The 27,239-nt window shown below is 27.3% G+C and overlaps 4 protein-coding genes across 18 annotated transcripts; 1 reads left to right on the forward strand and 3 right to left on the reverse strand.

The window, feature by feature from the left end:
* Positions 1 to 69: 69 nt before the first annotated feature.
* Positions 70 to 16,140, reverse strand: LOC145184638 (ubiquitin-protein ligase E3B-like). Of its 9 annotated transcripts, none has more exons than XR_016453882.1 (32): positions 15,405 to 16,140; positions 15,254 to 15,303; positions 14,998 to 15,050; positions 14,630 to 14,694; positions 13,225 to 13,284; positions 13,043 to 13,147; positions 12,904 to 12,945; positions 10,810 to 10,861; positions 10,449 to 10,534; positions 9,717 to 9,799; positions 9,499 to 9,601; positions 9,258 to 9,372; positions 9,136 to 9,170; positions 8,760 to 8,789; positions 7,275 to 7,384; positions 6,979 to 7,124; positions 6,691 to 6,846; positions 5,623 to 5,797; positions 4,987 to 5,102; positions 3,757 to 3,880; positions 3,534 to 3,633; positions 3,320 to 3,433; positions 3,150 to 3,227; positions 2,972 to 3,070; positions 2,647 to 2,760; positions 2,239 to 2,299; positions 1,796 to 1,861; positions 1,632 to 1,690; positions 1,234 to 1,416; positions 1,039 to 1,150; positions 823 to 915; positions 70 to 360 (listed from the first exon to the last, which is right to left on the reverse strand). XR_016453882.1 is itself a non-coding variant. In XM_090092141.1 (32 exons), the coding sequence occupies exons 1-32, from the start codon at positions 15,513 to 15,515 to the stop codon at positions 163 to 165; spliced, it is 3,171 nt and encodes a 1,056-aa protein (XP_089948267.1). In that variant the 5' UTR covers positions 15,516 to 16,140; the 3' UTR covers positions 70 to 162. The 9 variants fall into 9 exon arrangements, 5 of the variants coding, with proteins under 5 accessions (XP_089948267.1, XP_089948266.1, XP_089948269.1 ...); XR_016453881.1 differs by having other exon boundaries at positions 3,757 to 3,889; XM_090092141.1 differs by having other exon boundaries at positions 2,239 to 2,376.
* A 1,214-nt stretch (positions 16,141 to 17,354) lies between these two features.
* LOC145183871 (tachykinin-like peptides receptor 99D) lies at positions 17,355 to 19,669 on the reverse strand. Of its 3 annotated transcripts, XR_016454186.1 has the most exons (4): positions 18,799 to 19,408; positions 18,093 to 18,616; positions 17,797 to 17,998; positions 17,355 to 17,651 (listed from the first exon to the last, which is right to left on the reverse strand). XR_016454186.1 is itself a non-coding variant. In XM_080059345.2 (3 exons), the coding sequence occupies exons 2-3, from the start codon at positions 18,606 to 18,608 to the stop codon at positions 17,405 to 17,407; spliced, it is 1,059 nt and encodes a 352-aa protein (XP_079915471.2). In that variant the 5' UTR covers positions 18,609 to 18,616; positions 19,415 to 19,669; the 3' UTR covers positions 17,355 to 17,404. The 3 variants fall into 3 exon arrangements, 2 of the variants coding, with proteins under 2 accessions (XP_079915471.2, XP_079915469.2); XM_080059345.2 differs by lacking the exon at positions 18,799 to 19,408 and adding an exon at positions 19,415 to 19,669 and having other exon boundaries at positions 17,797 to 18,616; XM_080059343.2 differs by having other exon boundaries at positions 17,797 to 18,616.
* A 201-nt stretch (positions 19,670 to 19,870) lies between these two features.
* On the reverse strand, positions 19,871 to 21,153 carry LOC149886130 (mitochondrial translation release factor in rescue-like). Its single transcript, XM_090093317.1, has 2 exons — positions 20,687 to 21,153; positions 19,871 to 20,210 (listed from the first exon to the last, which is right to left on the reverse strand). The coding sequence occupies exons 1-2, from the start codon at positions 20,990 to 20,992 to the stop codon at positions 20,016 to 20,018; spliced, it is 501 nt and encodes a 166-aa protein (XP_089949443.1). The 5' UTR covers positions 20,993 to 21,153; the 3' UTR covers positions 19,871 to 20,015.
* Positions 21,154 to 21,235: 82 nt separating this feature from the next.
* LOC145183872 (uncharacterized) lies at positions 21,236 to 25,988 on the forward strand. 5 transcript variants are annotated; one of them, XM_090093312.1, is made up of 8 exons: positions 21,236 to 21,346; positions 21,722 to 22,262; positions 23,292 to 23,364; positions 23,903 to 24,041; positions 24,114 to 24,189; positions 25,193 to 25,211; positions 25,289 to 25,329; positions 25,416 to 25,988. In XM_090093312.1, exons 1-8 carry the CDS (start codon positions 21,322 to 21,324, stop codon positions 25,558 to 25,560), a joined length of 1,059 nt encoding a protein of 352 aa, XP_089949438.1. In that variant the 5' UTR covers positions 21,236 to 21,321; the 3' UTR covers positions 25,561 to 25,988. The 5 variants fall into 5 exon arrangements, with proteins under 5 accessions (XP_089949438.1, XP_089949441.1, XP_089949439.1 ...); XM_090093315.1 differs by having other exon boundaries at positions 25,289 to 25,359; positions 25,508 to 25,783; XM_090093313.1 differs by lacking the exon at positions 25,193 to 25,211.
* The last annotated feature ends 1,251 nt before the right edge of the window (positions 25,989 to 27,239 follow it).

A 27,239-nucleotide genomic window follows, 5' to 3' on the forward strand; every position in this document is an offset into this window, starting at 1 on the left:
TCGCTTTAGGTTTATCGAATAAACATTAGCAAGAAGCATTAATGGTAACTGCAACGGTAAGACAAAACATTTTTAAAAATTTCACGATTATCAAGTTAACAAATATTACACAATAATAAGTTAAGAAAAAATATAAGCTTATTAACAGCTACTCTATATTTACTAGGATAGTTCGAAGCCGGCTCCTGATTTAATCGCATATCTTAACTTTTCCTTTAGTATGCTCTTTTTCTTGTAACACGGGAGCTTTAACAAATTGAAGCATGTAGAGCTGGTTGGTAAACGGGCAGCGGATGTAGATCCGCGTTTTCGTAAATTAAACAAACCTCTGACAATACTTGTTGCGGTGTCTCCATTATCCTAAAATTATGATGTAATAGATAGTACAAATGTAACTGATTTTTGTGAATTGTTTATCTACACAACCTTACATTTACCTACACATCTTTATCTGTCACAATTATAAAACGCCTAACTCTGACCAATAACGAATTTTATAAAAAAATATTTCGTTCGTAATTCTGACAACATTTCTTAAAAAGCATCATAAAATGAAAAAAAAAAATAACTTTTGACTTTTAAAGATGTCTTTGTTAAGGTCCTAAGATAACTGAAATACTATAATAAATAAACTAAAACTCTTCTAAAATAGCAATTCAAACAACAACTTTTGCATTAATTTAATGTTTATTTTATAAATCTGGGAAATGCATAACATCTTATTGATAAGACTTTCCGTAAGCCTTACATCTTTATTTTGTAGAATTGTAATGAAACTTACATCTTCATCAGAAGAATCCACAAAGCAAATAGAAAACTTACATCTTCATCAGAAGAATCCACAAAGCGAATAGAAAACGGTGGCTCAAGATGTTTGAAACCTAGTAGAGGTGGATTGGAGCAGCTTGTTACGAACTAAAAAAAAAAACATTCAAAAAGTCAAATAAAAAATTATCTTTCATATTTGCGATCCGCTTAAAGGAAAAATTGAAATAATTAAAAAAGCCTCTTCTATTAAAAAAAGAAATGTAATGAAACCTTTAGAAAGAGTTTCTTTTCTTGCAATGTAAAGTCGTTGTTCAATATATCCCACAACCAAACTATAGTTTGGTGAGAAGCATGGTAGCCGCCATAATACCGAGTGTTATTTCTAAACTCATTAGAGATACAGAAAAAAAAATTTTAACCAAAATATATTTTATTTAAAGTTTATTCAAAGTAAAAAAAATTTACTTTAGGTCAGCGAGATCCAAGTTCTCAGTGTCACCAGATATTAGACGCTGTAACTGTGGTGCCGAAAAAATACTCAGCCACTCTTGTGAGATAATACTACGGAAGCCCTGGACAAAAGCAGCTTTTTGCTGTTTGATTTGTGTATGAAGGCGGTAGCGAGCCATCAAGTGAATGTATGTCACTCTAAATAGAATATTCAACGTCATTTCCATAGGAAAAAAAAAAATAATAATTTATGTATAATTGAACAACTTTTTCATGTTTTCTATCGATGCAAATGCTAAAAGAATTTGTAAACAAAACATGTAGAAATGTTATAGGAAAAAAACATCATACGAAGAAATATTTTAGAAAGATTAGAGTATAATAGAAATATATAAGAACAGTTAAAAAATTACTTATTTGAATTAGTAACACTTGCGAATCTCCCTCCCGGCTTCAAATCATGCGTCACCCTCTAAAATTTTTGATAAAATCTTTAAGATGCTGGAAATACCTTTTGTTTGAGATTTCTCAAAAAAAATATATATAAAATTTGAAAATTGTAAATTATAAGGCTCACCTGTCCTAAAACATCTTCATCAAAAGCAAATACTAATTCCAAATCAGAGACATCACCGTTGTAAGTCTAATGAAGAGAAGCAAAAAAGTTACAAGATATTTTAACAAGCGAATTTTATTTCAATTTTTGTTTCATAGATTAAAAGTACTGAAAGTTACTTTTTATCAAAACTGAATATAAGAAGTAAATATAAAAAGTGAATATAAAAACTGAATACAAAAACTGAATATAAAAACTGAATATAAAAACTGAATACAAAAACTGAATTTAAAAAAACAACGACAAACCAATGTTAAAACTGGAACGTTTGTTTAATGAAAATTAGCTTAACAGATATCAAATCCAAGAAAAAATATTTACAAAATAATGAAAATTATACAATGCAAATCACTTCTTATGAAAATAAATCTTAAACTTTCCATATTTTATTTTCTAATTATTACCTTGATAAAATTTAGGTTTTTGTACATCTCAGGATCAAGGGATGGAAGCTCATCAATCGAACTATACATGGGAGAATGTTTGCGTTGCAGTATGCAATTTAAAAAAAAAGATGCAAAAGGAACATCAACCAAGATACCCTGTTATAAAATAGTTCAAACAGAAACAATTTTTCAATGTTTAAAAGTTATTATATAAACAAAAGAGTAGTTTTAAATTATTTTTTTACATTCAAGTCAAATGATACTTACAAGATTAAATATTTATAAGAATTGAGTAAATATTTATAAGAATATTTATAAGAATTGAGTAAATATTTATAAGAATATTTATAAGAATTGAGTACTATGCACAATATCTACTTACAGATGGAACAAATGAATGAAAGTAAAGAAAACCTAAAGTATCACCTCATATACTGCCTTTCCTAGCATCTTTCCAACAAATTCAAATAACTGTAAATGATTTTCGTGGAGAAAAGATGTTGGAGAAGGATACAAACGTTGATCTTCTCCACATGTCATCTAAAAAATCCCATTTTGAAAGACCTCAATTTTTATTTCTCAACATTTAAAAAAATTTGATTAACTAATTTTGATTGATAACTAAATACATTGGGAAAAGTGTTTGATTTTATATTAAAAAAAAAAGCATGGAAAAACTGAAATGTTTTGATATTTTCATGTCAAAAAGTGTAAACTTCAAGTTCTGAAAATATAAAATATTAATACTTACTTTAAACAAATTTAACTCTGGATTAAATGCTTTAGATATAACATCTTCTAAAAATTCCTTAAAAACACCATCTTGGTCTATTCCAACCTCATCCAAACCCTACAATGACAAAAGAAATAAAAGACTCACATGACTTGTTAGCCTAATAAATTATCTTTTTTAGTAAAGTCATTCTTACCTGTTCATTTATAAACTTGACACGTATGATTCCTTTTAATTGTGTGCCAGTATATCTACATAACTGCTCATAACCGTTCTTAAATATAAAAAACTTAAAAGTTCAGAAAAAGTTTGTGCTTTAACATAAAAAACAATGAAGATAGTTACAAGTTTGAGAGTAAAAATTACCTCTAACAAATGTGATCTATTTATAGAAATTAGAGCAGAAGGACGCGAGCATTCTTTACTTATGCCAAGTGATTTTTTATCATCACTTATCCAACTGTGAAATATTTTCATTCTCTGAAATCAAAAACTTAATTAACAGAAAAAGGAAGCTTATAAAAAAGATCTCAATAATAAAAGGGATCTCAATTAAAAAATTATTACAAATAAAGAGAACCTCCATATGTGGAATAATGTGAGGAATATCTTTTAGTACAGCTAATGCTCTTGGAACTTTTTCTTGAAGCTCATTATGAAACTGACTCATTTTTAATTCTCTAGATTGGAAAATAAATACAATGCTTAAATATAAAAAAGTGTAATAGTTTTTCATACAAATTCAAATTTTTATTCAAAAGTAAGATTATTAAAAAAAAACACACACACAATGATCATCTTACTTCACCAACCAGTGATTATTTGGAGTAAATTGCTTTCTACAGTCGCGATCATGAATCAACAATAATAACTGGAGAGCAGCTTTTTTAATGTCACCATCTTGGATTTCACTACTTGTTGATGTTGCTAAAAATTCTTTATCAAATGTTTATACAATACTTTAAAAAATACTTCTAAGATAATAAGAAGCATGCAGAGGTACAAATAAGACTTTTCAAATCAGTTATAAAAGAAATACTTTGCCAAAGAAGCATATACAACTTTGCAAATATGGTGTAACTTTTACACTGACCATTGTTGCATTAATAACTTGTTGCAATAATAGTCATAACAATCGCTACAGTAGAGATGCACAACAGTACAGATACACTATAATCATCCTCGTCATCATCCTTGTCATCATCATCCTCGTCATCATCACCCTCATCATCATATACTTAAAAAACCTGTCACTACTGTGATAATTTTCTTTTAAAAAAAGTATTTATTTTTTAATAAAAGTTGGTTTTTTTAATGAAAAAATTCCATCATATGCAAAAGATCTGTTTTGCTTTGACACCTTTTATAAGCTACTGTAAAAAAATTACAAATCATATTCTTTTAGTTTTGAAGCTTGCCAACCTCCCTCATAAACCTTTTGAGCCAAATATCACCAAAAGTTCTCAATTGGTCATAATTGAAGCGCCTTTATTGGATTGGATTCCTCATTAATGTAATTGACATATTTGTCCATCCAATTTAGTAATGAGAACTTGCTACATCTGGTTGAAATAAATAGTTAAAGTCACCATGATACTTGTAAATAAATATTTGCGGACCATATTTTCTATATTGAACATTCATTTTTTAAAATTGAAACCAATTGTCAATTGATTTTCAATGTATTTAAGACACAATTTTTTCCTTTTTCAAATGCTGACAAGTCTCTTTGGTTTAACTTTCTTTTCTAGTTTAACTTTCTTTTCTAGTTTAACTTTTTTTGTTTCTGCCCATGAACAACCAGAGCATTTTTTGTCAGAAAAAAACTGATACTTTTATACTTTAATTTTTCTTGAATATGCATTTAAACTACTATTTAAGTATATAAGTATATAAAATATATTAAAACATTAGAGAAAAGCTAAGTTTAAAAGTTGTACCACAACTTTTTAAAATTGATACTAGAAGTTTTTACCAATATTTTTATAATATAAATTTTTTTAATAAAAATATTCTACCAATAAATTACTTACCTGGTGCCAACCATATCAGTTTAAAAACCATTGAATTTAAAAAAGCTGCTAACTTCACAAGGTCATCAAGAGTAAATGGTTTTTGCTTCTCATACAATTCACTGTCATCCAGAATACTAAAGTCAAAAACAAAAGTAGTGAAAATTGTTCTGTTTTTTTAGACTTTTTCAATTAATATTTCCTTAAATACTAATGTTTAGTAAAAAAAGTAAACTGAATAAAACCCAATAGATTCACAAGGGTATCAATTAAAACATAAACCAATATAATTCTATTTATGGTAAAGCAAAAACTTTTAACTTGATAATTATTAAAAGTATTAAAATAAAAATCAACGCAGACTTTTCTTGATATAAAAGTTTTTTTGGAATCTTCTAAAGTATAACAAAGGTTTGATTGCATGATGTTCAAAGGTAAATAAAACCAGAACTATAATAAGATTTTATTTTATTTTTTTGCGATACAAAGAATATCAGCAATTCAAAAAATAAAGTTAATCACTTAGTAGTTTAAACACAAGAGCTATTTGAAGATTACTCAATCAAACCTTTTTTTAAATTACAAATGAAACAACAAAAATTGAAAATTGGTAAGTTCAAAGCAAAAAGAATCAATAATCACAAACACAATACTTACGGTATTAACTGAGATGAACATTCAAAAAACAAAACAAGTAATGATAACAATGGTGCAGGTAGAGTAGGAGAGTTACCAGTTATATAATTAAGAATGCTTTTCAACCCTGCACCAGGCCCAAGTGAATAAACAAATCGCCACAAGCGCACAAGCACCTCCTCTTGTAAACTTAAAGCTAAAAAAATATTATCTTTTACTGATGCACAAGGATATCTTTTCCATAATTGAAAGCATGAAAAATAATTAGAAGATCATCCCATTTCAAAAAAAAATTTCAAGTCTTGATTTTGCACTTAATTGACTACTTAATTGACTAGTTAATCAAAAACCAGCCAAATTACCAATTATGCAATAGAAATAAAAAAAAAATCACATTTATTTATTAGAGAAGAAAATCAAGCCAAATAAGAGAAAAAAAATGTCTTGGTGTAAAATTTTTGCATTTTATTAAAAGTCTTTGAAATTGTTAGACTTCATATTTCATATGGAAAGTAGTACACAACCAACTAATAAATAGCAGGCAATATAATTTAAATGAAAAGGATTTTCAACTTAAAAATAAGTTTTAACTTGACATTAAATTCTTTATAAACTTGAACTAAATCTTGATTTTTAAATTATAATCACATTTTTAGAAGCACTTGACAATAAATATAGCTGAGTACAGATTTTTATATTGGAAAACTAATAAAAATAGTGCAATACCTTTTTTTCAAATCTTACACTTAAGTACATATCGAGGACCCAAATTATTTTATTATTCAAACCATTAATATTTAAAATGATAAAAATTAGAATATTATTTAAAACTTATTTTTACTTTAATAATGATAAAAATTTTGAAAAAATTATAAAGATTTAACTCTATTAACTTTATTTAGCAAATATTTAAAAATTAATAAATATCTGCTAAATAAAGGGGAAAAAAATTTATATTCAATAACAGAACTCCCTATAATATAAGTAATGATAAAAATTTGTTTGAATTTTGGTAGATTATGGGAATAATATAATGGGATTTGAAAATTACATCTCTATTAAATTTTCAGATAAAGTACCTTAACCAACCTGCAACAATTTCCATTTTCAGTTGAGGCAATGAGGCAGTCATTGTTCTATACAAGTCACATGATGTGCAGATATCCATTACAAGTGGTTCATTTAAGTCAACAAAATCAGAAGACTTTTGAACTGTTTTCATGAAGGCTCTTCGAAGCAAACCACCTGAACAAAATTTTCACAAAAACTTATACAATGAAAGACTTAATTTCATTATAAAAAATGTTTCACCTAACAATTAAAGAAAAATATTTAAAAATAAACATTAACTTTATTACAAGTTTTAAAATTAAGCACCTTTTGATTGATTCTCACTTTCTTGGGTGAAAAGCGCTTCAAAGTCAGTGGTTGAAGGTAAGCTATCAAAAAAACACTTCACTAACTGTTGGTGCCATAAGACTTTGAGTTGCTTCATTATATGAATGTAAGCATCATTTAATGATCTAAAAAAAAAACTCTATGTAAAAAAAGAAAAACTCATTATACAAAGAAATCTAAAGTTCTTTTTAACAATAGAACAGACAAAATATTGTTATAAAATAGAAAAGACTAATAAGAAGGGAATTCATTAAAAAAAAAGAAAAAAAAATTACCGACTTGTGGATACATCTTTGTACCACCCAAAAATTGGGTGCCATTTTGAATTACCTAAATGCTTACCAACATACAGCTGAATGTTTTTTAAAAGTCCAATTAAAACCACCTGAAAACAATGTTTTATGCTTGCATATTTCAGTCAAAAAATTCAATAAAAAAGGATTGTTTATGGAACATAACAACAACAGCATTAAAAACTAAGGGTCTGCAGACCATATTGTTGTGCTGAATGGTGAAGCAACTTTTGTTACCACTTTGTTAATGACTGCAGTTAATTTTGAAATCAACACCTGTGAACAAAATGGTGCAATAAATGGTGCAATAAATTAAATTTATTGCACCATTTTGTTCACAGGTGTTGAAGATTTTAATCTACTTATAACATGGAAAAAATTTTGATAATGCTCACAATGAATTTAACAAGTTGAAGCTGATAATTATCAAAAATGAAATACCATCAATTTACACATTAAATGATGACTCATGTTTTTCACTTTAGACAGATTTAGACCAATGGCTGACTGTCTGAAGTTGAAGATTTGCCTTTGGATGAAGTTGAATCATGAGATGCAACAGAAAGTGATAGTGCTCTTTTTGTAGGAGCTGGAAGAAAAGTAAAGTGTTTGTGTGATACTGCAGCGTATTTTTCTGATGTCCTGAAGAAAGTTCTTCATTCCTTTTCCAGGTCTTTGTCATTGATAATTGGTTTTCATCAAATGAAATCATTTAAAAAGAAAATCACCATTTTCACAAAAAACTGCCATTAAAAACTCAATTGTACAACTACCTCAAGTTAGCCATTCCACATGCTGACAGATGCTCCAGAATGATCTCTTTATAACTGTTAGCCTAGACTTTTTATAGTTGAAGAGGTTTTCCATGGTAACCAGGATTAAACATGACTCCAGTGACCAAAGCAAGATCTTTTGCACCATATGTATCTAACATTTGATGCAGATAGTACCTTGTATCGCATACAAACTGTTGCGCCAGATTCTTTATTTCAAATTCAGCTTCAGTTGGACATTCAATATTGAGATGGTAAGTGAGCTGAGAGGTAGACAATCAATTGCAGTGAAACATTCTCTTCTATATTGTTCAACTTTACAACAGCTCCAAACCTGTCATTCCAAGATGGGTTGCTTCTTATCATCAAGTTCAATTATTCCATCATTAAATTAATGTTCACCTTTTTGGTGAACACCAATTTAAACTGCTCACACAAGTAAAACGTAATGTTCACAGTATTGGTCTCATCATAATGAAAAAATTGTCACTATATTACTGTCAGTGACATTCAGTTTGGAAATATTCTCCATTCTGGATATGCAGTTAACTGTATATGTGTGTATTAAACCAAAATAACTGCATTCATCACACCAAAACTGATATGGTGAGCAGACCCTTAAAAAAACATCTCTAAGTGAAACTTCATATTCTAAAACTGCTAACATTTAATTATAAAAAGAAAAAAAAAATACCTTTAATTGAAACTTAACATTTTGGAACTGCTAAAATTAAATTATAAATAATCTAAAGTTAAGATAACAAATACTATGGTACTTTTAAAAAAGGATTTTTACTTATGTATATCATTTTTCACAACATCTTTTATTTTTTATGTTCAGCTTTTACAAAATTTATTTTTTAAATTTCTGCTTTTCCTAATGTTTTTTTAATTAAGAAATCAACTGCAAAAAAAAAGTTTTTCACCTCACTTAAACCTTAATAACTTTTTAGAGGACCAATAAGTTATTTGTGCCACTTTAACTTAAGATAAATCTTTCAAAGGTGGTCCTTTGAAATGTTTTAAAGAGAAAAAAAAATAAAAAAAAAAAAAAAAAAAAAAAACTTTACCTCGGTGTTTAGATGAAAGAAATTTACTAAATTGCCTAAACAAGGATTCAAAGAGTTAAAAAACAAAACCTATTTTTAAAGGACATAAAATTAACTTTTGTATATAAAACTTTACAACCTACCAAAAACACATAGGCATTGATTAGCATCAAGTTTGGTGCACAGGTGTTTTAGATTTTCATCACTATAAAGGTATTGAATGGTCGTTGGAAACATTTCCATTAAAACTGCATTGTTCTGCAAAAGCCAAGTAAAACAGAGTAAAACTGCATAACAACAGATACAGTTAATGTTTCTAATACTAAAAGTTTTAAAAATTGTTTTTGTTACTTTAGTTTCAGTATAGAAAAAGTTCTTTCTTACTTCTGGTGCCATTTGATTCAGGTGGCATATGTATGCTGGTATAGAAAGAACATGTATAATGAACAGAGATGTTGCTGTAGCTTCAGACAAAACCTTCATTGATCTAAAATGTGTAAATGAATTAGATAACTAATGAATTTTTTCAAAGAAAAAAAAAAAGAAGATAAAATCAACCCAACCATAATTTTCAAACAAAAAAGAAACAAAACAAAAACAACCTAGATAATAATGTATTAGTTGCAGATATAGCTACATTATTCAATGATATGTGAGTACAGCATAATCCATTCAATAAAAATTCCTATAAAGAAAAAAAATTATTTTAACCTAATAATATTAAGGAATCAATCTGGAGTTCTAAACTTTGTAGAGTAGAAACAGAAAGCAAATTTTGGAAACAGAAACTAAAATTGAGAAAGGTCAGGAAAGTAACTGAGGGCTTATTAGAAAGGTATTCATTTAGTTAATACAAGTTTTAAATATTTGATTAATTTTGTAGACTGGGCTCAAATTAGCATAATTGGTTCAATCTTCAAAGTTACATATCTTCAGTTAGAAAGCTAAAAACATACTTTTCCTAAAATCTATCTTGCTTTCAAAATAAAACATTTTCATACATTTTTTTTAAAACAATATTTTTATGGTCTATTTCTACTTCTGGGTCGATTATGCTAAATAAAGGGGGAAAAAAGGTCCATTATGCCTTTTGTATAAATAATAATAATATTTCAAACTTTTGATCTAGGAATAAAATACCTTAACAAGTTTATCTATGAAATATCATTATACTATTTATGAAATATGCATTAAACAATTAGTAAAGTGAGGATCCCATATTCTATTGCTATTTCCAAACATTTAAAATTTAATAGAAAGTCAGAAGTAAATATAAAAAACAAGATAAATTTCAATTAAAAACTTAATATATAATAAATACATTAAAAAAGAACCTCTAAAGATGTTATTATTCCTTTTGATATTAAGTCCGTCATCACACCAATACATAACTGATGCATTATGGGAGCAATATTTTCACCTAAATATCATAACATTTAATATTAAGTTTTTTAAAGTATATTATGATACTGCAATTTTCATCTGTACAATAAAACTTGTGTTCATAATCATATTTATCAACCATTATCATAAACATAATGAGCATTTTCAACATGTCAAAATCTTTGATGAACATAATAAATATCCGCAACCAAGTTTTAATAATTGATTTTGATTAATGATTTAAAATGAGATATCAAAGTTTACATGAGAAATCAAAGATTTAAAATAAAGAACTCCAAGTAGATAAATAACCTCCTTTCATCTTTAAAATTTTCCAATTTGAAGAATCTGTGAACATGACCAACTAAACAACATTAAATCATTTTCATACCATATTTTGTAATGACACATGACTAACAAATTTAAAAATTAATAACAAAATTAATGCTTATAGTAGCAAATATTGCACAATGTTATGATTACAGGAAGCATTCTGTTAAGGCAATATAATTTTTTCATACCCATATTTATCATAAGAAACACACACCCATATTTATCATAAGAAACACACACCCATGTTTATCATTAGAAACACACACCCATGTTTATTGTAAGAACACATGCCCATGTTTCACGTACACCCAGATTTGATGGTAAAATGTAGTTTAAAAAAAAAATCCAATCATTCAGACCATGATACCCTTACTTCTTAAAACTAATTGATACTTGCTTACTTGTAGTGCATAGTAAATAAAAAAGAATTATGAAAATTGAAACTTAAAGTGTGCAATTGTTCTTAAGGCAACTACAATTTTGTTGATTTAGCATTTTTGTAAAAACAGAAAGAGCAAACAAAGCAACTTTGACCTTAAGACAGTTAAGATTGGAAATTGATTTGACAGTTAAGATGAGAAATTGATTTGATAAACAAGTTTGATAAGCTATGTCATGATTGTGACAGATTTATAAAAATTCAACCAAATATAATTTTTTACAAAACCAAATAGAAATATAGAAACTTGTAATTGGCACAGAAGATTTAGAATTTCAAGAGCATGAACAAAAATAAGTGTATTGACAAGAAGAACATCAGAAAAGGCAAGACTGAGTTGATTGAAAAAATGATGATGATGATGATGAGCTGTTAATTAGCAAATGACTAAAAAGGCCATTATATTAAAAAAAACACCCTCTTCAAACTCTAATTAAACAAAACAAAGAATTAGCACCAAAACTATGCAGTGTTATTAACATTTTTTTATTTATTACTAGTCTTGATCTTACAAAATCTACATCAGTGCAAGGTGTGCACATTGTTGTACCAGTCCTCATAGCTGTTGGTATTAACATCAAAGATTTAATACTATTTGCAGAGCATAAAAAACAATTAGAAAATCAATAGCCCAAAAGATTCAAGAAAATTTTGTAGCAAATACACTTCTAATTACCCATGTTGACAATAAAATTCTATCAAGCACATATGGATGCCAATTATTATATCAAGTTTAAATGTAGTAAAACTATTGGCCATTTCTAAACTTTCCATGAGTACTGGTGAGCTCATGGGAATTTTAGCTGTTGAAGTATTGTCTGAATGGAAAGTTGTTCCAGCCTGGCTGTCAGATTTTTGTTTTGATATAAGTTTCAAAACTGATATTCACACCAGTGCTATTACCATCATTCAGCAGACAAATGACAAATATTTACTGCTTTTAGAATGCAGGTATCATGTCCTTGAAAATTTTTTAGCTGTTGTATTTGACCGGTTTTTCCAGCTTTCAAGGCCACAGATTGGAACACTACTTAACACAGAGTAATTGAGGCTCCTGACATTGAAATTCTGAACTTACAGTTGATGAATTTACATGACTAAACCAGATGAAGAGAGATATTTCAAAATTCCTAAGAAAAAAACTCTTAAAATTACCTGGAGCTCATTAGACTGACAATAATCATATTGGGTAAAAATGATGATAAAATTCATTTTAACCCTCCAGGAATCTATCATTTTCCACACAGATGGCAAAGGTAATATATTGGACATAAATTCTGACAAATTGTATCTTTTATTCTCTGGAGAACTTTAAAGAGATAGATATTGAGATTAGTAAACAAAAAATAAACTTGCGGTTTGAGTCCAAATATTAAACAAGCTTCAATAAATGCGCAAAACAATGCAGCATAGGTTTCTGTGAATAAATTTTATGTCTGTAGTCAAGTCAAGTTATAGTTTAAATGTGAAGTCAACCTAATTTACATTTACAAATACATAAAATAGTTATTTTTTGGACTCATGAACTATAAATGAACTACAAATAATGTAAAGATCGACTGATTTTGAGAGCATGTTACATAGGGTTGTCAGGAAACCAAAACGAAATCAATAAAATTTAAAAAACAACTAACCATGGCTAAATAAAGACTTGTCCTATTTTTTCCACAGTTTGTCTAAAAGAAAAGGAAATTATTAAAACCATCAAAAAGTAAAATTAATTTACTAATCACTAAAAAGGAAGAAAATACTTAAAATTAGATTTTAACTTACACTTTGACTTTTTAATAATTTAAAGCATATATACAAAATTTTTTTTAATGATAAGAGCCATAATGACGTGTAATCTTTTAGCAGCATTATTGACATATACCAGTACTAAAATGAAAACAGATACAGTTATACTCTCATCAGAAATAAAAATGAGCAAAAAAACTAATAACAAAATAAAATACCTTTGGCTCTTTTCTAGTTTCAAGGTTAATCAAAATAGCTTTACATAAATGTTGAAATCTCTGAAAATATATACATATTTTTAACTTATTAGCACAAGAAGCTTTATACAACTTAACACATCTGGAAAGTTCTTTTATGCAAAAAAAATGTAATTAATTATTTATATTTAGTCATAAAAATTATGGTTGAGTTTTTACCGACTTAAATTTACGAGTAAAACACCAAATAAATTGAAATTTTCCATAATTATTGGTAAAATTGCTAAAAAATATTTGACACTTATTGAATGGTTGATCTCCAGTTATTGAGTGAAATTTAAAGACTTGTAGCTCTCTTTTCGGTCACATCACAAACCAACATTTCTTTTACACTGGTGTAGAATTCGTTGTTTGACTTGTGAGGTTGTTTTTAGGCCTCTTCAAGTGAAAGTGGATTTTTGTCAAGATTTTCTGAGCTACACACTTCTTGAATAAATTCCTAGATAGATATTCTTCAATAATTTTCTAGTTGAACATTCGACTTTGAGTATCCGTTGAACTATCTACAGATCTACAGACTGTTCCATCTTGTTCTGCTATCAAGGATAAGTGAAAACTCTTTTTGATGCTATTTCTTGATTTCTTTTTCAAGGAGATTATTTTTTATTGGGATTTTTTTAGATAACTTGGCCTTTTTTCTGATTTTTGTAATGACAGATTGCAAGTGCACTTTTTGAAATGCAAATGTTTTCATCCATGGTAGCACCAAGAAAACTGACTTGGGTGTCAGGTTCAAATTTGCCACTCAATTCAATTGAGGAAAATGAGCATTGAACTGTACTTCCACATATATTGCAAGTAACTGCTTTTGCTTTGTTTAAGGTGTAGTGACATTTTGCCTGAAGGCAAATCAAATTGATTGATAAAGACAACAACAAATAAATTACAAGAAAGTAAGAACCTTTTTCTTAAAATTTCCAGACAAAACTAAACCAAAAAGAATCAGTTTTAAAGCAAAGATAACAATAGCTTAATTGATAGGAAAGTGGTAATCAAATTTTTAATCTATTGGTCCATGCTATTTCAAAGATTTTAAAACATTCTTTAGCATTATTTAAAAATCGATATTTTCTGAAATTTAATGACATCATTTTGCTGATTTACTAGTATATTTTTGGTAAAAGCTCAACCTTAATCAGAATTCCAGTCAAAATTATTGTGGAAATTTAATTTACTAGTATATTAATTTCTATCTAGTGCAATAAAATTATTGTGGAAATTTAATTTACTAGTATATTAATTTCTATCTAGTGCAATGCTTATAATGCATAATGCAGCTTATTACGTTTATCAACTTTCAATTTACTAATGTATAATAATATTTAAAAACTTTACAGTAAAAATGCCTGTATAACAGCAAACATACCTTTTCATCAATCTTATCTTTGTATATAAAAAGTAACTTGCGAGCACTTGAAAATAGTGCCATAGCTGAAGAAGGTAGTTATTAATTATTTTCATGCAAATTTTACAAAAAACTAATTAATATGCTAGGTTACAACAAAAAGACATAATGCTTACGTTTAATATCTATATACATTTCTTAACATAGTAAACAAAGTATGATATGATTAAGGGTTGAAATCTTTTTTATTTTAAATTTGAAAAAGTTTGTGTTCATTTTGAAAGAACTCAAAACATACAAAAGTTTTAATCATCTAGTTATTTATCTTTTTTAAACTCTATTGTACATTTTTATGTAATACAAATTAAGACTAAAAGAAACTTAAATACCTGTTATTCCTGTTAGAGACTTCTTATTTTGCAACAAGGAATCAAACTCAGTTCTTACAAAAACAGAAAAACAACTGATAAATGATAGAGAAACATAACAGAGAAAAAGTTATGTTATATGAGTATTACATTAAAAACAAAAAAAAACAAAACAAAAAAAAAAACAAACTAATATAAAATATTATTTAGATGAGACTGATTCTGTGCAATACTTTGTTGATATAGGAAATTATATCTGAATCAAAATTTACTCTACCTTATTTGATTTGAAAGTTTTTGTTTACTGAGAAACATTCTTACAACAGCCTAGTAAAAAATATTCAACATTTTCTAAAAAATATAATTACCATATAAATATACTGTCCATAAATAAAGTATATAAGTATATATTTGCATATTATACTGACTTGAATTTTAACTGCTGCAGATGCTTTTTTCTTTTCTTGTATTCTTTCTTGGCGCTCTTGCTGCTTAGCTCGAACAAAATCTGATATATGCTCATCATTTTTGCCAAACATATTTAATTTGTAGATTTAACATTAAGCAATTTTATTAACTCTGTAAACAGTTTTTGTAGTTAAAATATATTCTAAAATCAAGATTTTTTTAGTAAAATAGAGATTTGACTACTTGCAAAGCCTAATTTAATAAAAAGGTGTTTAGGTTGTACAAACAACAGCTGATAAAATGTCTGAATCTTGCCTTATCACTTTGTCAGTTGATAATCTGAACTGGTAATTTTATAAATTTCTGGTACTTTTATAAAGTTCTTGCCTATTATGTAAGCAAATAGTTACTTTTTTGCTTCATATAACCAAACTATGTTTAACTAATTAATCATTATTTTTTTTAATATATGCTATAGTAGAATACTATTGTACATAAACATTTGAAGTTTTTACTAGTTTTTAAAAAATTATTTTATTTCTAATAGGTACTTATTTATAACTATAGTTTTAGTAAGTGTCTAAAGTTTACATAGCTTAGTTCAGTAAAAAAAATTTTTTTTCTAATAAAAATTTGTATCACTTTTATACACTTTATCTTTTTATTATAGTAAAATACACCAGTTTTACGATAAGTTTTATGAATTTGTAGGCAACATTTTTGAAAGCTAAAAATATTTCAACTTTGTTGTTGTTTACGTTTAGTTCACCAGTTACGCCTCAGCTTCTTTTCCGAGAAGATAAAAGAAGTCTGTTTACTAAGAAAACCCATTAAAGGACGATTAAGTGCAGCTTTGCATTCTGACAACTCTACTTAATAAAATTTTGTTTAGCTGAGTATTTCCATGTTTATTATAGAATTTGAGGTTGGTTTAGAAAGATGCCAAATAAAGTCTTCTGGTTTTTACAGAGTATTACTTCTCTTTTTCCAAAATTTTCGATATCGTCCAATTTTTGCTCGAGTTTCTTATTGTATACTGATCATTTCAGCTGTTACTAAGTAACTTTTTTTAGTTTAGGAATTTGGAAAATGATTCTAATCCAATTCTTAGCCTCAATAAATATTACTTTTAGAATAAAACTCTATAACATTATCATTTAAAGAAAAGTGAAATTCTAAGTATCTTAAGATTATAGAATGTCAATTTACTCTCAAGATATTCAAAAAGATTCAAGGCTTCAGTAAAAAATAATGACACTAATTCCTGAGTACATTATTCTAAACGCTCTTTAATCTTCTAGTTGATATCAATGATATTAAATTTTTTTCTATATATTTTTTTGCACATTCAGAAGAATTCTTCACCCTAACTATGAATCATTATACTTATCACTTTATAAGTTTGATTTTCGTTAAGTTTTGCTTTCCTCTTGTTAAGTTAATTCTTTATAACAAAAATCTTTACATTGTGTTAAGTATTTGTTCTTGAATGTCATGATTAGCTAAGATCCTATGCAAAACATATGCACAGCTTTTTGAGAAAAGTTTAGGTATGGTCAAACGATATTTTAAAAGTTTCTACTGGAGATAATTAAACCCATTTACTTTTATGTAATTTACAACACAATGCTTAAGTAAGGCGAATTTGAAAGTTTATCGAAAGATAACGGCATTTTAGTCAATATATATTTTTGATATTTTAAAACGTAAATCGTCAAAAAAAAAAAAAAAAAAAAAAAAAAAAACAGAAATAAACCTTAATTTTTTGATTTTCTCCTTACCTTATAAACAAACAATTTTTTTTTAGATTTATGCAACACTAGGATTATAATTGGGAGAGAAATGTTTTTTTAGATTTATTTAAACTGATTAGAAAAACTAGTTTTAAGGAAAAAATTGAACCTACGCAAAAACTTTGAAGAATAAGAAACCTTAGAAAAATCAATTGTCAGAAATAATTAAAAATCATATGAAACACATTAATGAGCATTTATTAAAAAAAAGTTTAATCAGAAAACGTTTAGATAAAGTCTCTAGAAGTTGAAGAAGCACGTCTGATAGTGGGAGAAGCATCTCTGGTTATTGGAGAAGATAAAGCACTGCCACCGGAAATCTGCTTGATTTCAATATCAGTATATACAAACGTTGCTGTACTAGTTGAACGATGGTGTAAATGATGGTGCATTTTTGAATAAATGAAGCAGTTGGCAAAACTATTAGACATTTGTAGAACTGACAATACTTGATCCACTACTGAAGTAATTTCACTATGAAAAAAAAAATCAATATTAGGATAATGCATGTAATACAAAGTTTTTGAAAAATTTTTTAACTCTTAATAAGTGAAAAGAAAAACTTAAAATGATAAAGACAATAAAGAACAATTTTTATCTTAAAAACAAATTTTCTTACTTAAAATTGGGCTTAAGACCTAGCAATCCCTTAAACAAGATTATACAATCAAAAGCATCATATGGTACAACAAGTATTGTAAAGACAATCTCCATGATCACCAACATCAACATTACTCTGCGCGGCTTACTTTTATTATGAGTGTTTGATGCTATGTAAAGTTCATTCTTTATCAATGAGCGATATACTAGTACAGATGTCACTGTGAATATAATTATTAAAGTAAAATCTCTCACTATTATTATAACTATACGTGGAAATGAATACCATGAAGATAACTTGTTAATTGTACATACCCCATTGGTTTTCAACTGTTGGAAATAAATCTGATACCACTGCATTAAAACACTGCTAATAAATGAAACAATAACAGTAACATGAATGCATCTCTTAGAAAATTTTTCCTTCAAGGGTCTTGTTATTGATCTACATCTATCAATGCTCATAATAATAAGAATTGCCACAGACATATTCAAAGATATATGATACATTGGATAAATAATTTTGCAACCAAACCAAAATAATGGCCATTTTTTATAACAGGTCAAGTGTTCATAAATTTCCATAACTATCACAATAGATGCCATTAGGTCAAACATGCTCAAATATAATATTAACACTTCAATGTTTGAGTGGTGACGTTTGGTGAAGGGCTTGAACTTCACCATAATAATGCTGTTGCACACAAGTATTAAAGCAACTATAGTGCTACAAACAACACAAAAGATAATCACATCTTGTTTTAAATCACATGATGTAGAAGGCAATATGCTGAGCTTTTCTGTACAATTGCTCCCAAAAGATTTCATCATCCAGCAGACTGTAAAATAGTTAAATAGTTAAAAAGTCTGTAATTTTATACAATAAAAATAAATTTAAAAAAATGACACAAATAAAAAGGAATACAGATTATGAAAAAAGAAAACCATGTTAACTAAATAGAATACATATAACTTTATATTTGCAGCCAAAAGTTTACTTAAAACTATAATCAGCACTTACACATCTGTATTTGAACAGCCAAACATTGCAACAAATAGTATTTAATCAGAGTATAAAATATATTTACCTTCCAGAAAAAATCACATAAGTGTAAAAAGAATTTTATTTGCAAATAAAAATTTTGGCATTTTACACCTTCCCTAAAATTTCAAACATTTGTGAAAATTTAAGAAAAGTAGTAACACTGCAGGAGCACCCAGTTTATCTAATTAAAATAGACTCAACAAGCAATGATGGTCACCAATATTTTATATTTATTTGATAAAGTAAATCTAATATAACAAGTTTTCAATAAATGAGATTTCCCTTATATATATGACTAAACACACATATATACATAGGCATTTGAATGTGTATATTTATGTGTACACTGCATTGTACACATAAATATACACACTCAGTTTGATATGTATGTATGTATGTATGTATGTATGTATGTATGTATGTATGTATGTATGTATGTATGTATGTATGTATGTATGTATGTATGTATGTATGTATGTATGTATGTATGTATGTATGTATGTATGTATGTATGTTTCTATGTATGCATAACCTTAAAAAAATATAAACTTCAGAAAAAAGTTTATATAAAGAAATAAAAATTCTTACTTACAAAATTGAAGTTTACGAAGAGATACAAGCCATTCACATCACTTTTACATAAGCAATTAACACATAAAAACTATTTCAAAACTAAAAAAAATCACTTGGAAAATTTGCATTTAGCTGAAGAGACTTTAAATACAACTAATTGCAATTTAACATAGCACCTACTTTTGAAAACATCATACAATCATATAACCAAAATACTATAAACATCTTAAAGCAACTGAACTGGATATAACTTTAAGTGCATGATTGCCCCAACCAAAATGTCATTGTTGCACCAGCAAAAAAATATTGACTATCTTCCTAAGACTTTTTAAAATAAAGAAATTTGGTGACTAACTTAACTAATTGAATATCTAAGCATAAAAAACAAACAAAAACACTTAGATAAAAAGTATAGACTAAAAATATAATAATAATTTTTTGTCTTCTTTTAAAGAGAAGCAAAAAAATACTCAAATTTAAAGCATATGGATTATTTTTAGTTCTTTGCTTTATATACAACTATTTATATTTACAAATCCAGTGGAAATGGTTATTTAATACAAAGGAAAATGCAATTTGAGTGAAGCTTCATTGAAAAGCACCAAAAAAGCATTTAAATTTCAAATTTCTTTAAAGTTTTTCATAGCTTCCTCTCGAAGACGTCGTTTTCTTGCAGTGTTTTGTTCTTGCTTTTGCTTAGCCTCTAGTTTTTGTTGCTGCTTGCTTTCAGCAGGATTGTATAAAAATTTCAATTTTTCCAAAAGCCGTTCTCTTGCTATGAAACGATTCCTCTCAAGAGATCTACTCTCTTGACACTGAACAAAGTAAAGTTAACGAATATAAATGAATTGATAGCTTACTAGTTTTTGAACTTCCTAAACTAACATTGACTGCCCTAGGATTTTGAGCATATAAAATGGTGCATTTTGGCATAATCTGAAATGTCAAGTCATTGTTATTAAACTATTTACTTCTTTACATAGTTTCAAAGTTTATTACTCTGAAGTCAGTTGCAAAGAAATATAAATAGCTACATTAATTTAATAACCTTAAAAATATTTAACAAAATAATTTTTACATTAAGGAGATGATGAAATATAGAAATGGAAGTTATAAAGATGCATACACGATTGTAAAAAGGCTGAGAAGCATTTGTAAAAAAGATAAGAAATATTTCTGTTCTACTAAACCTTGACCAGCTTTGTTGAGTGATTAAATTATTTCAAAACTAAGCATTCTTTTCTCATTAGTACATTAAAAATTTTTTTTTTTAAAAAAAAAAAAAACAAACCTTGACAACAAATCCAGTTACATTATGTTTTAACTCAACACAATTACTAGTTTTGTTAATTTTTTGACCACCAGGTCCGGAGCCTTTTATAAACTTCTCTTTAAAATCACCTTCTTTTAAAGAAATAGTTCCAGATTTATCCTTTACAACTTTTGGTGTCCGATCATCATCATAACAACCAGATGTCAATTTTTTGTGTGACATCCAACAATTCGATAAATTGAGATCTTTACTGAGGAACGATGTCCCCATATGAAAAGAGAGCACTCCTCTTGCAACTGCCATTTCAAGATAACGTCTTAACATAAGATAAATAACTATTGTTATATTATAAATGTTAAGCCAGTAATAAAATGTCAGCTAACTTCAGCAGCCATTTTTACAGTTCATAAAAATTCTCTAAATCTTGTGACTCCTTTAAATGAATATTAAAAGAAAAAAATATATTAAAACTGCAGTGGCCAACTTTTCGTAAAACATTAACTTAAACGAAGTTTTATATATGATATTGCGAATGTAAATTCAATGCTTAAAAAGAAAACTAAGTTCCAGTTTCAATTTCTTTAGCGGGAAAAAATGTCATCACATTATTAAAAGGTAATAAATAAAAAGGTGCTGAACTTATTGTAATTAATATGCTACGACAAATTAAAAAAAGAGGTGAATATTTTTTTTCTTTTTCTTTCACTATAATGTTTAACAAAAATTTGAAATATTAGTTTAAAAAGTTCACATACAGAAAATTTTTCCAAACTTGAATTATTTGACTTTTTAAATGCGTCTATCCTAAAACACAAACGAAGGAGAGTATTCTATGATGTCAAATTGCTAAAAACTAAGATTATTGTTCCTAATTACAAAAAATGTCTTGACAACGTAAACTAAACATTAGTCTATCAAAACATACTTTAAAACTCGAAAGCTTTGGAGCTTATTTAGTTTTTAGCTTATTTAAGTTTCAAAGTAGTGTTAACACTGAGAGTACTGAGAGTTATAATAACTTTAATCTGAGAGTTATAATACTTTTAATCTTAGATGAAAGCGATGCTTTAGTACCAATCTTTGGCTGTCGCAAAAGGCAAAGAACTTCAGTATTAGCAGATCCCATTGATTTACCCAGTGCAAGTGAAGATGATAAGTTTTTACTTAATGCTCTATCTCTTGAAAATCATTTGAATCAAAATAAATCTCAATGTGAAAGGGAAAGGTATACAAAACACCAGAAGCAATCTACAGCTTCAGTTATACCAACTTATAGTTTGAAACACATCTCTGATAGAAAGGTTGTAGATAACCAGTTTCAATCCTCTTATCATCAACAACAGCATCAAAATAGATTTTATTCCAAGTTTAATAATGTTAATATTAAACAGCAAAATTATAATCAAACAAATGATAACAATCAAAAACAGCTTTTAAAGTATGATAATAAAAATGAGATTAAAAAGAATATCCAGCAGCAAGAGCAATATCCAAAGAATTTAATGCAACAAAATCAGCCACAATTATCAACCTTGAGAAAAAATTTAGTACCACCTTCAACATCAAACTATGGAACAAGTTTTCTATCCCCATGGTAAATTTTATTAAAAGTTGCTGTAGGCTAACCTGATGTTTTATTTACCATGTATTTTACAATTGTATATTACCAGGTAGCCCAGAGTTCTATATTTTAAAGTCACTATTTTTTTCCCCTCAATAGTATTTAATTTTTGTTTTAGGCTACTTATGGAGCTTATTAGAAACTTAGGCTAAATTTTTATTCATCCCATCAAAACATTGAATTTATTTGATTTTCTTCCATCCAAGCTTTGAAACTACTACCATTCATTTTAATCAATTAGCATCAGATAAAACAATTCTACCTTAATATTGTGAGCCTATCTCTAGTTGTCATGATCAGTTTCTAGCTTGATAAGCACCAAAGTTTTTCTTAAGTAAAATGTTTCTAGCTGTTTTTGAAGAATTATGTTTTCCAAAGTTCTGCTAATTTTGCAATGTGTGTGTCTGTGTATGTGTATGTGTCTGTTTTTGTCTGTGTCTGTGTGTATGTCTGTGTCTGTGTGTGTCTGTGTGCCGACATTGATTACCATTTCCTGTCATCATGTCTTATAATCTCTGAATTTTATTTTGAACAAGTAAATTGTCCTCTTCAAAGTTAAGTGATATTTGCAATATTCTTTAAGTGTTCTTTTTTTTTTTTTTCCTTTGAGTATTTTTTAACCAGACCTAAAATTTAATTAACCAGATGTATAGAGCTATTTTTAAAAAAGTCATTGCATAAATATTCATGGTTATATTTGCATATTTTTGTTTGTTGTACTGACATGGAATAACCCTATAATCAATTATACATGCCTGCACAAATATTTATTAATAGATAGAAATGATGTTTTGTTTGAGCTTTGCTAATTAATAGATTATTTATTTATGATATCTATATTATTCTCAGTATATATTTATGTTCTTTTCAACGTAAATTATGGATTTCTTCTTTAAAAATTGATTTATTCATCATTATTTAAAGAGTATAAGTGTACTTTACACTAATGCCAGAAAATTAGGAAACTGGTTGTTATTCTCTTAAAATATTATCTTGTTATAGGGAAGAAGGCTTAAATAAAGAAAATTATCTACAGTCAAGCTCATTCTTATCCTCTTTTAATTCTCAGGAGCATGTAGGTTTTTAAATAAAAAACAACAACAAATATTTCATTACCTGTTGTATGAATATTTAATAGAATTATTTCTAGATAAATACACATGTATGTATGTATGTATGTATGTATGTATGTATGTATGTATGTATGTATGTATGTATGTATGTATGTATGTATGTATGTATGTATGTATGTATGTATGTATATATGTATGTATGAATGTATGTATGTATGTATGTATGTATGTATGTATGTATGTATGTATGTATGTATGTATGTATGTATGTATGTATGTATGTATGTATGTATGTATGTATGTATGTATGTTTGTATGTGTGTGTGTTAAATTTTTATGCTTGTATATATAATAAAAGTTATTTATTTCATAAGGTTATTTGGTGCTTTTGTATGTGTGTTTGTATTTGATTATTAAATATTTTTGTAATGGGTTGATAAGAATTTTTGGAAGTGTTAGCTATGCATCTCTTTCATATTTGTTTCTACCAATCGCTCAATAAAAAAATTTTGTTTAATTTTATTATCTTTAAATTTTTAGACTTTACCTAAAGGCTTGAAAGTAGTTCATGTCAAGAGGACTCATGTCACTATATGCAAGTTTGTCACTACTTTAATTAAAAACCTAAAGGACTGGCTTAAAGTCACAGAAAGGAAACCTATTATTTTTGAAATATTTGGTGCGTATTAAATTTTCTTAGGATAAATTGTTTTTGGTCACTTATATCAATTTGATAAATCTATAATCTTAGGGACAATGGAATCAACAATTTCTCATGGTAAGCCTGAAAAGTTGTTTCATATTAAAGATCAGACGGGTATGCTGAGGTATAATTTTATAAAAATACTTGCTTTAATTATATTAAGAGCTTATATTAGTTATATTAATAATTTTAAAAAATGATTAGAATTAATCCTTTATAATGTTAAATAATTTCATATTTTTGTTCCTCAGTTAAATCACTAATTTTTCTTCTCTGGCTTAGGCATTTTGTAAGTCTCATCAGTCATATTCATTCATTCATAATAAAAAATATTTATAATAAATGAAAAACTTACCTATGCAAATGTTTGGGAATAATTTTTTAAATAATTTCTGGTTTACATTTTTACAGAAAAATTTTAAATTTCAATTCAAATTTTCTTTGAAGCAATTTTTTCCTGTAAAAAATTGTTCAAGCAGTTAACTAAAAGCATCTTGTAACAAGTAAATCAAATATTAATTTAAAAATTGCTAATTTCTCCTAGAAAAAATTTGATTATTTGAGTTGTTTCTTACAAAAAAAAATTGTTATAGCAAAGTCTCTGTTTAATGTATCGCAATGTCTCAGTTTATGTATTACTTCCACAGTTTTTGGTTTTAAAAACAAGAAATGTTCAGGAAGACCAAGGATTACCAAAAAAGGTGGTAGACAACTTTTTAACTTGTATGAAGGTGATCCTAGAAAAAGCACTGTGACTTTGAATTCTAAAATGTCTTTGGATTAATAAGTAAAATGAAGTGTGACACAATTCGGAGTTTTATGTCTTTTACTTTATTGAACAGTTTGTTTTAAAAAGCAATCATCTCTCTCACTTGTTACAGACATTTAAATGTTGTCTAATCAAACATTCTATCTTCTTAAATCTTGTGAACTTATTGAACAAATTTTATTGAACAAAAGAAGTATGTGCTTGGTGCCATTTAACACATTTTTTTAAACATCCATAGTGCAGGAAATTTTCTTTGTCATTACAATCCTATGCAATAAGTTGTTGATATTTTTATGAGGTTCAGAAACTATAGTTATCTTATTTCTTTGAATATAAATATTAATTGTAATCTTTTTAGATGTGTGTTATGGGAAATTGTAAGTTGTTATCTTCTTTATCTTTGAATATTTTATTTTGAAGTTTAATATAAGCATTTAACTAGTTTTATTTGCAGGATCGTTCTATGCCACATCTACCAAGAGGTTCAATTGTTAGGTGATTGCTTGTTAAAAACCTATGATATATGTATGTTAACTTAAAGATGTTAGTTCCTAATTATATGGTGCCGATTTTTATCTTAGATGTGTTGGCAAGTTTAATGAAGATTATTTTCATTGCTTTTCCGTTCGTCAAGTTACATTACAAGAAACTAATTTGGTTGAGTTTTTTTTAGAAAAAAGTGATCAAGAATTACACAATCAAATGTTTAAATGTAGAGAAGTTTAAAGTTCTTTTATTCATAAATTTTATATATAGTTTCATATATAAACGATAAACGCTTATAAATTTGTATAAATTTTATATATAAACGATATACGCTTGTGTTGATATCAAATAGTAAAAATCATCGTAATTTAAGATGTATTAAATGTTATGTAACACCGTGTTAAATTTGATATTATATTAAATTCCAGAAAACCTTAATGTTTTTTGCTATAACTAAACAAAATTCTCTTTTTATTTGGTTGATTTTATTTACTAAAGTTTAGTGCATGGGAAAAAAAAGTAAAACGTTGCATTCCTATAAAAGTATTATTCTCTAAATTATTACATTAATAAGATTGTTTGCGTTGATTTTGTTTATATTTTATAACAAATCAAAAGGTTGTAACTTAATGGTACTATAGTTCTTTATAATATAGATATTGGTTTTACTTTTTGCTGTTGTTGTTACAGTTGTAAAAATTAATTTTCTCCTTTTCGTTTCTTGTCAAAAGTAGATATTTTAAACCGTACTTGCTTTTATCATATTAATGTTCATGTTTCTTTTAGTCAGGATGAGATTAATATTGATATCTGCGATTATAAAACAAAACTTTCTTAACTCCCTCAGACCCCATGTGCAGAATTATGCACATAATGTTTTTGCATTTTAGAGCAATTATTTTTTCCTAGTCGAAAAAGACTTGTTGATTTTGTTTAGGAAGATACATTCTCTGGACAGCTTTTCTCTCGAATGTGACAGATTTCTTTAACTGATTAAGATCTTTGTACTTATGTTATCCATAATACCTTCAATGAATTTCACCAATTCTAAAACATTCCCTTGTTTCCTTGGACTGGTTATTCCTGTATTAAAATTGTTATCTGCACATTATTACATAAGAAATGAGCAAAACATTTATCAGCTCACTAGTTGGCCAATTTACCCTATATAAAAGATACTTTAAATTACTTTTTTGAAAAAAGAATCCTGTGTACAAAAATCCAACTGAGACACTTCTTCCAGCTTACGTAAATAATATGAATTTCACCAACTCTAAAACATTCCCATGTTTCCTCTAAGCATGTGTATAGTTTGCAATTGGTACTTCCAATTAAATCTTTGGCTTGAAGGTCGCTTGGATGTTTTTGATTTTCCTGATTTTTAAACATCAAGCTTATCAGATTAAACATCATTCTTTACAGTTTGACATGAAATGAAATGTCAATGAAAATAAAATTAAATTCCATGTTCGGTTGTAGCCCTAAGTGTGCCCTATGTTCGGACATTGGCCCTAAGCACACTGCACGGTATGTTAAGCAAAAAAATTTAGTAAGCAACAAAGAAAAATTTTCCAATGGTCAGCTCAAACTGTAGATCTTAATTGAATTGATTACCATTGAGATTATTAGATTGAAAACATTGAATCTAAATGACCTTAAGTCCATTATCAAAAAAGGATAAGATAATATCCCGACTAAAATTACTCAAAAGTCGGTCTACTCTGTACTACAAGGACTGCAGGGGTTTCATGAATCAATAGGTAACCCAATAAAATATTGAACTTTTGTTATTGAGTTTGAAACAAAGTTCTTTCGCACTTGCGCCATTACAAATGGATCTCATTAGAGCATAGGAAGTTTTATGAATTTCTAGAATGTTCCAGCCTTTTGTTTTAATCCATCAACGGTACATTACTTTC

This window comes from Hydra viridissima, unplaced genomic scaffold (genome assembly GCF_058129835.1).
Source record: "Hydra viridissima isolate aposymbiotic clone 2 unplaced genomic scaffold, HvirCarnegie_v1 scaffold_7, whole genome shotgun sequence".
Lineage (NCBI taxonomy): Eukaryota > Metazoa > Cnidaria > Hydrozoa > Anthoathecata > Hydridae > Hydra > Hydra viridissima.

Bases quoted from the DNA above. Each gene is read 5' to 3' on its own strand.
- LOC149886130 (XM_090093317.1), bottom strand. From the start codon at position 20,992: ATGTTAAGACGTTATCTTGAAATGGCAGTTGCAAGAGGAGTGCTCTCT. The intron at 20,211-20,686 runs GTTTGTTTTTTT...TACTTTGTTCAG, and splicing joins TAACTGGATTTGTTGTCAAG to TGTCAAGAGAGTAGATCTCT.
- LOC145184638 (XM_090092140.1), bottom strand. From the start codon at position 15,515: ATGTTTGGCAAAAATGATGAGCATATATCAGATTTTGTTCGAGCTAAG. The intron at 10,535-10,809 runs GTTATTTATCTA...TATGATATTTAG, and splicing joins AATTTTAAAGATGAAAGGAG to GTGAAAATATTGCTCCCATA. The intron at 3,634-3,756 runs GTAAGATGATCA...TTTCCAATCTAG, and splicing joins AATAATCACTGGTTGGTGAA to AGAATTAAAAATGAGTCAGT.
- LOC145183872 (XM_090093312.1), top strand. From the start codon at position 21,322: ATGCTACGACAAATTAAAAAAAGAG. The intron at 23,365-23,902 runs GTAGGTTTTTAA...TTAAATTTTTAG, and splicing joins CTTTTAATTCTCAGGAGCAT to ACTTTACCTAAAGGCTTGAA. The intron at 24,042-24,113 runs GTGCGTATTAAA...CTATAATCTTAG, and splicing joins TATTATTTTTGAAATATTTG to GGACAATGGAATCAACAATT.
- LOC145183871 (XM_080059343.2), bottom strand. The intron at 17,652-17,796 runs GTAAGAAAATTT...TTTTTTTCATAG, and splicing joins GGTCTTAAGCCCAATTTTAA to TGAAATTACTTCAGTAGTGG.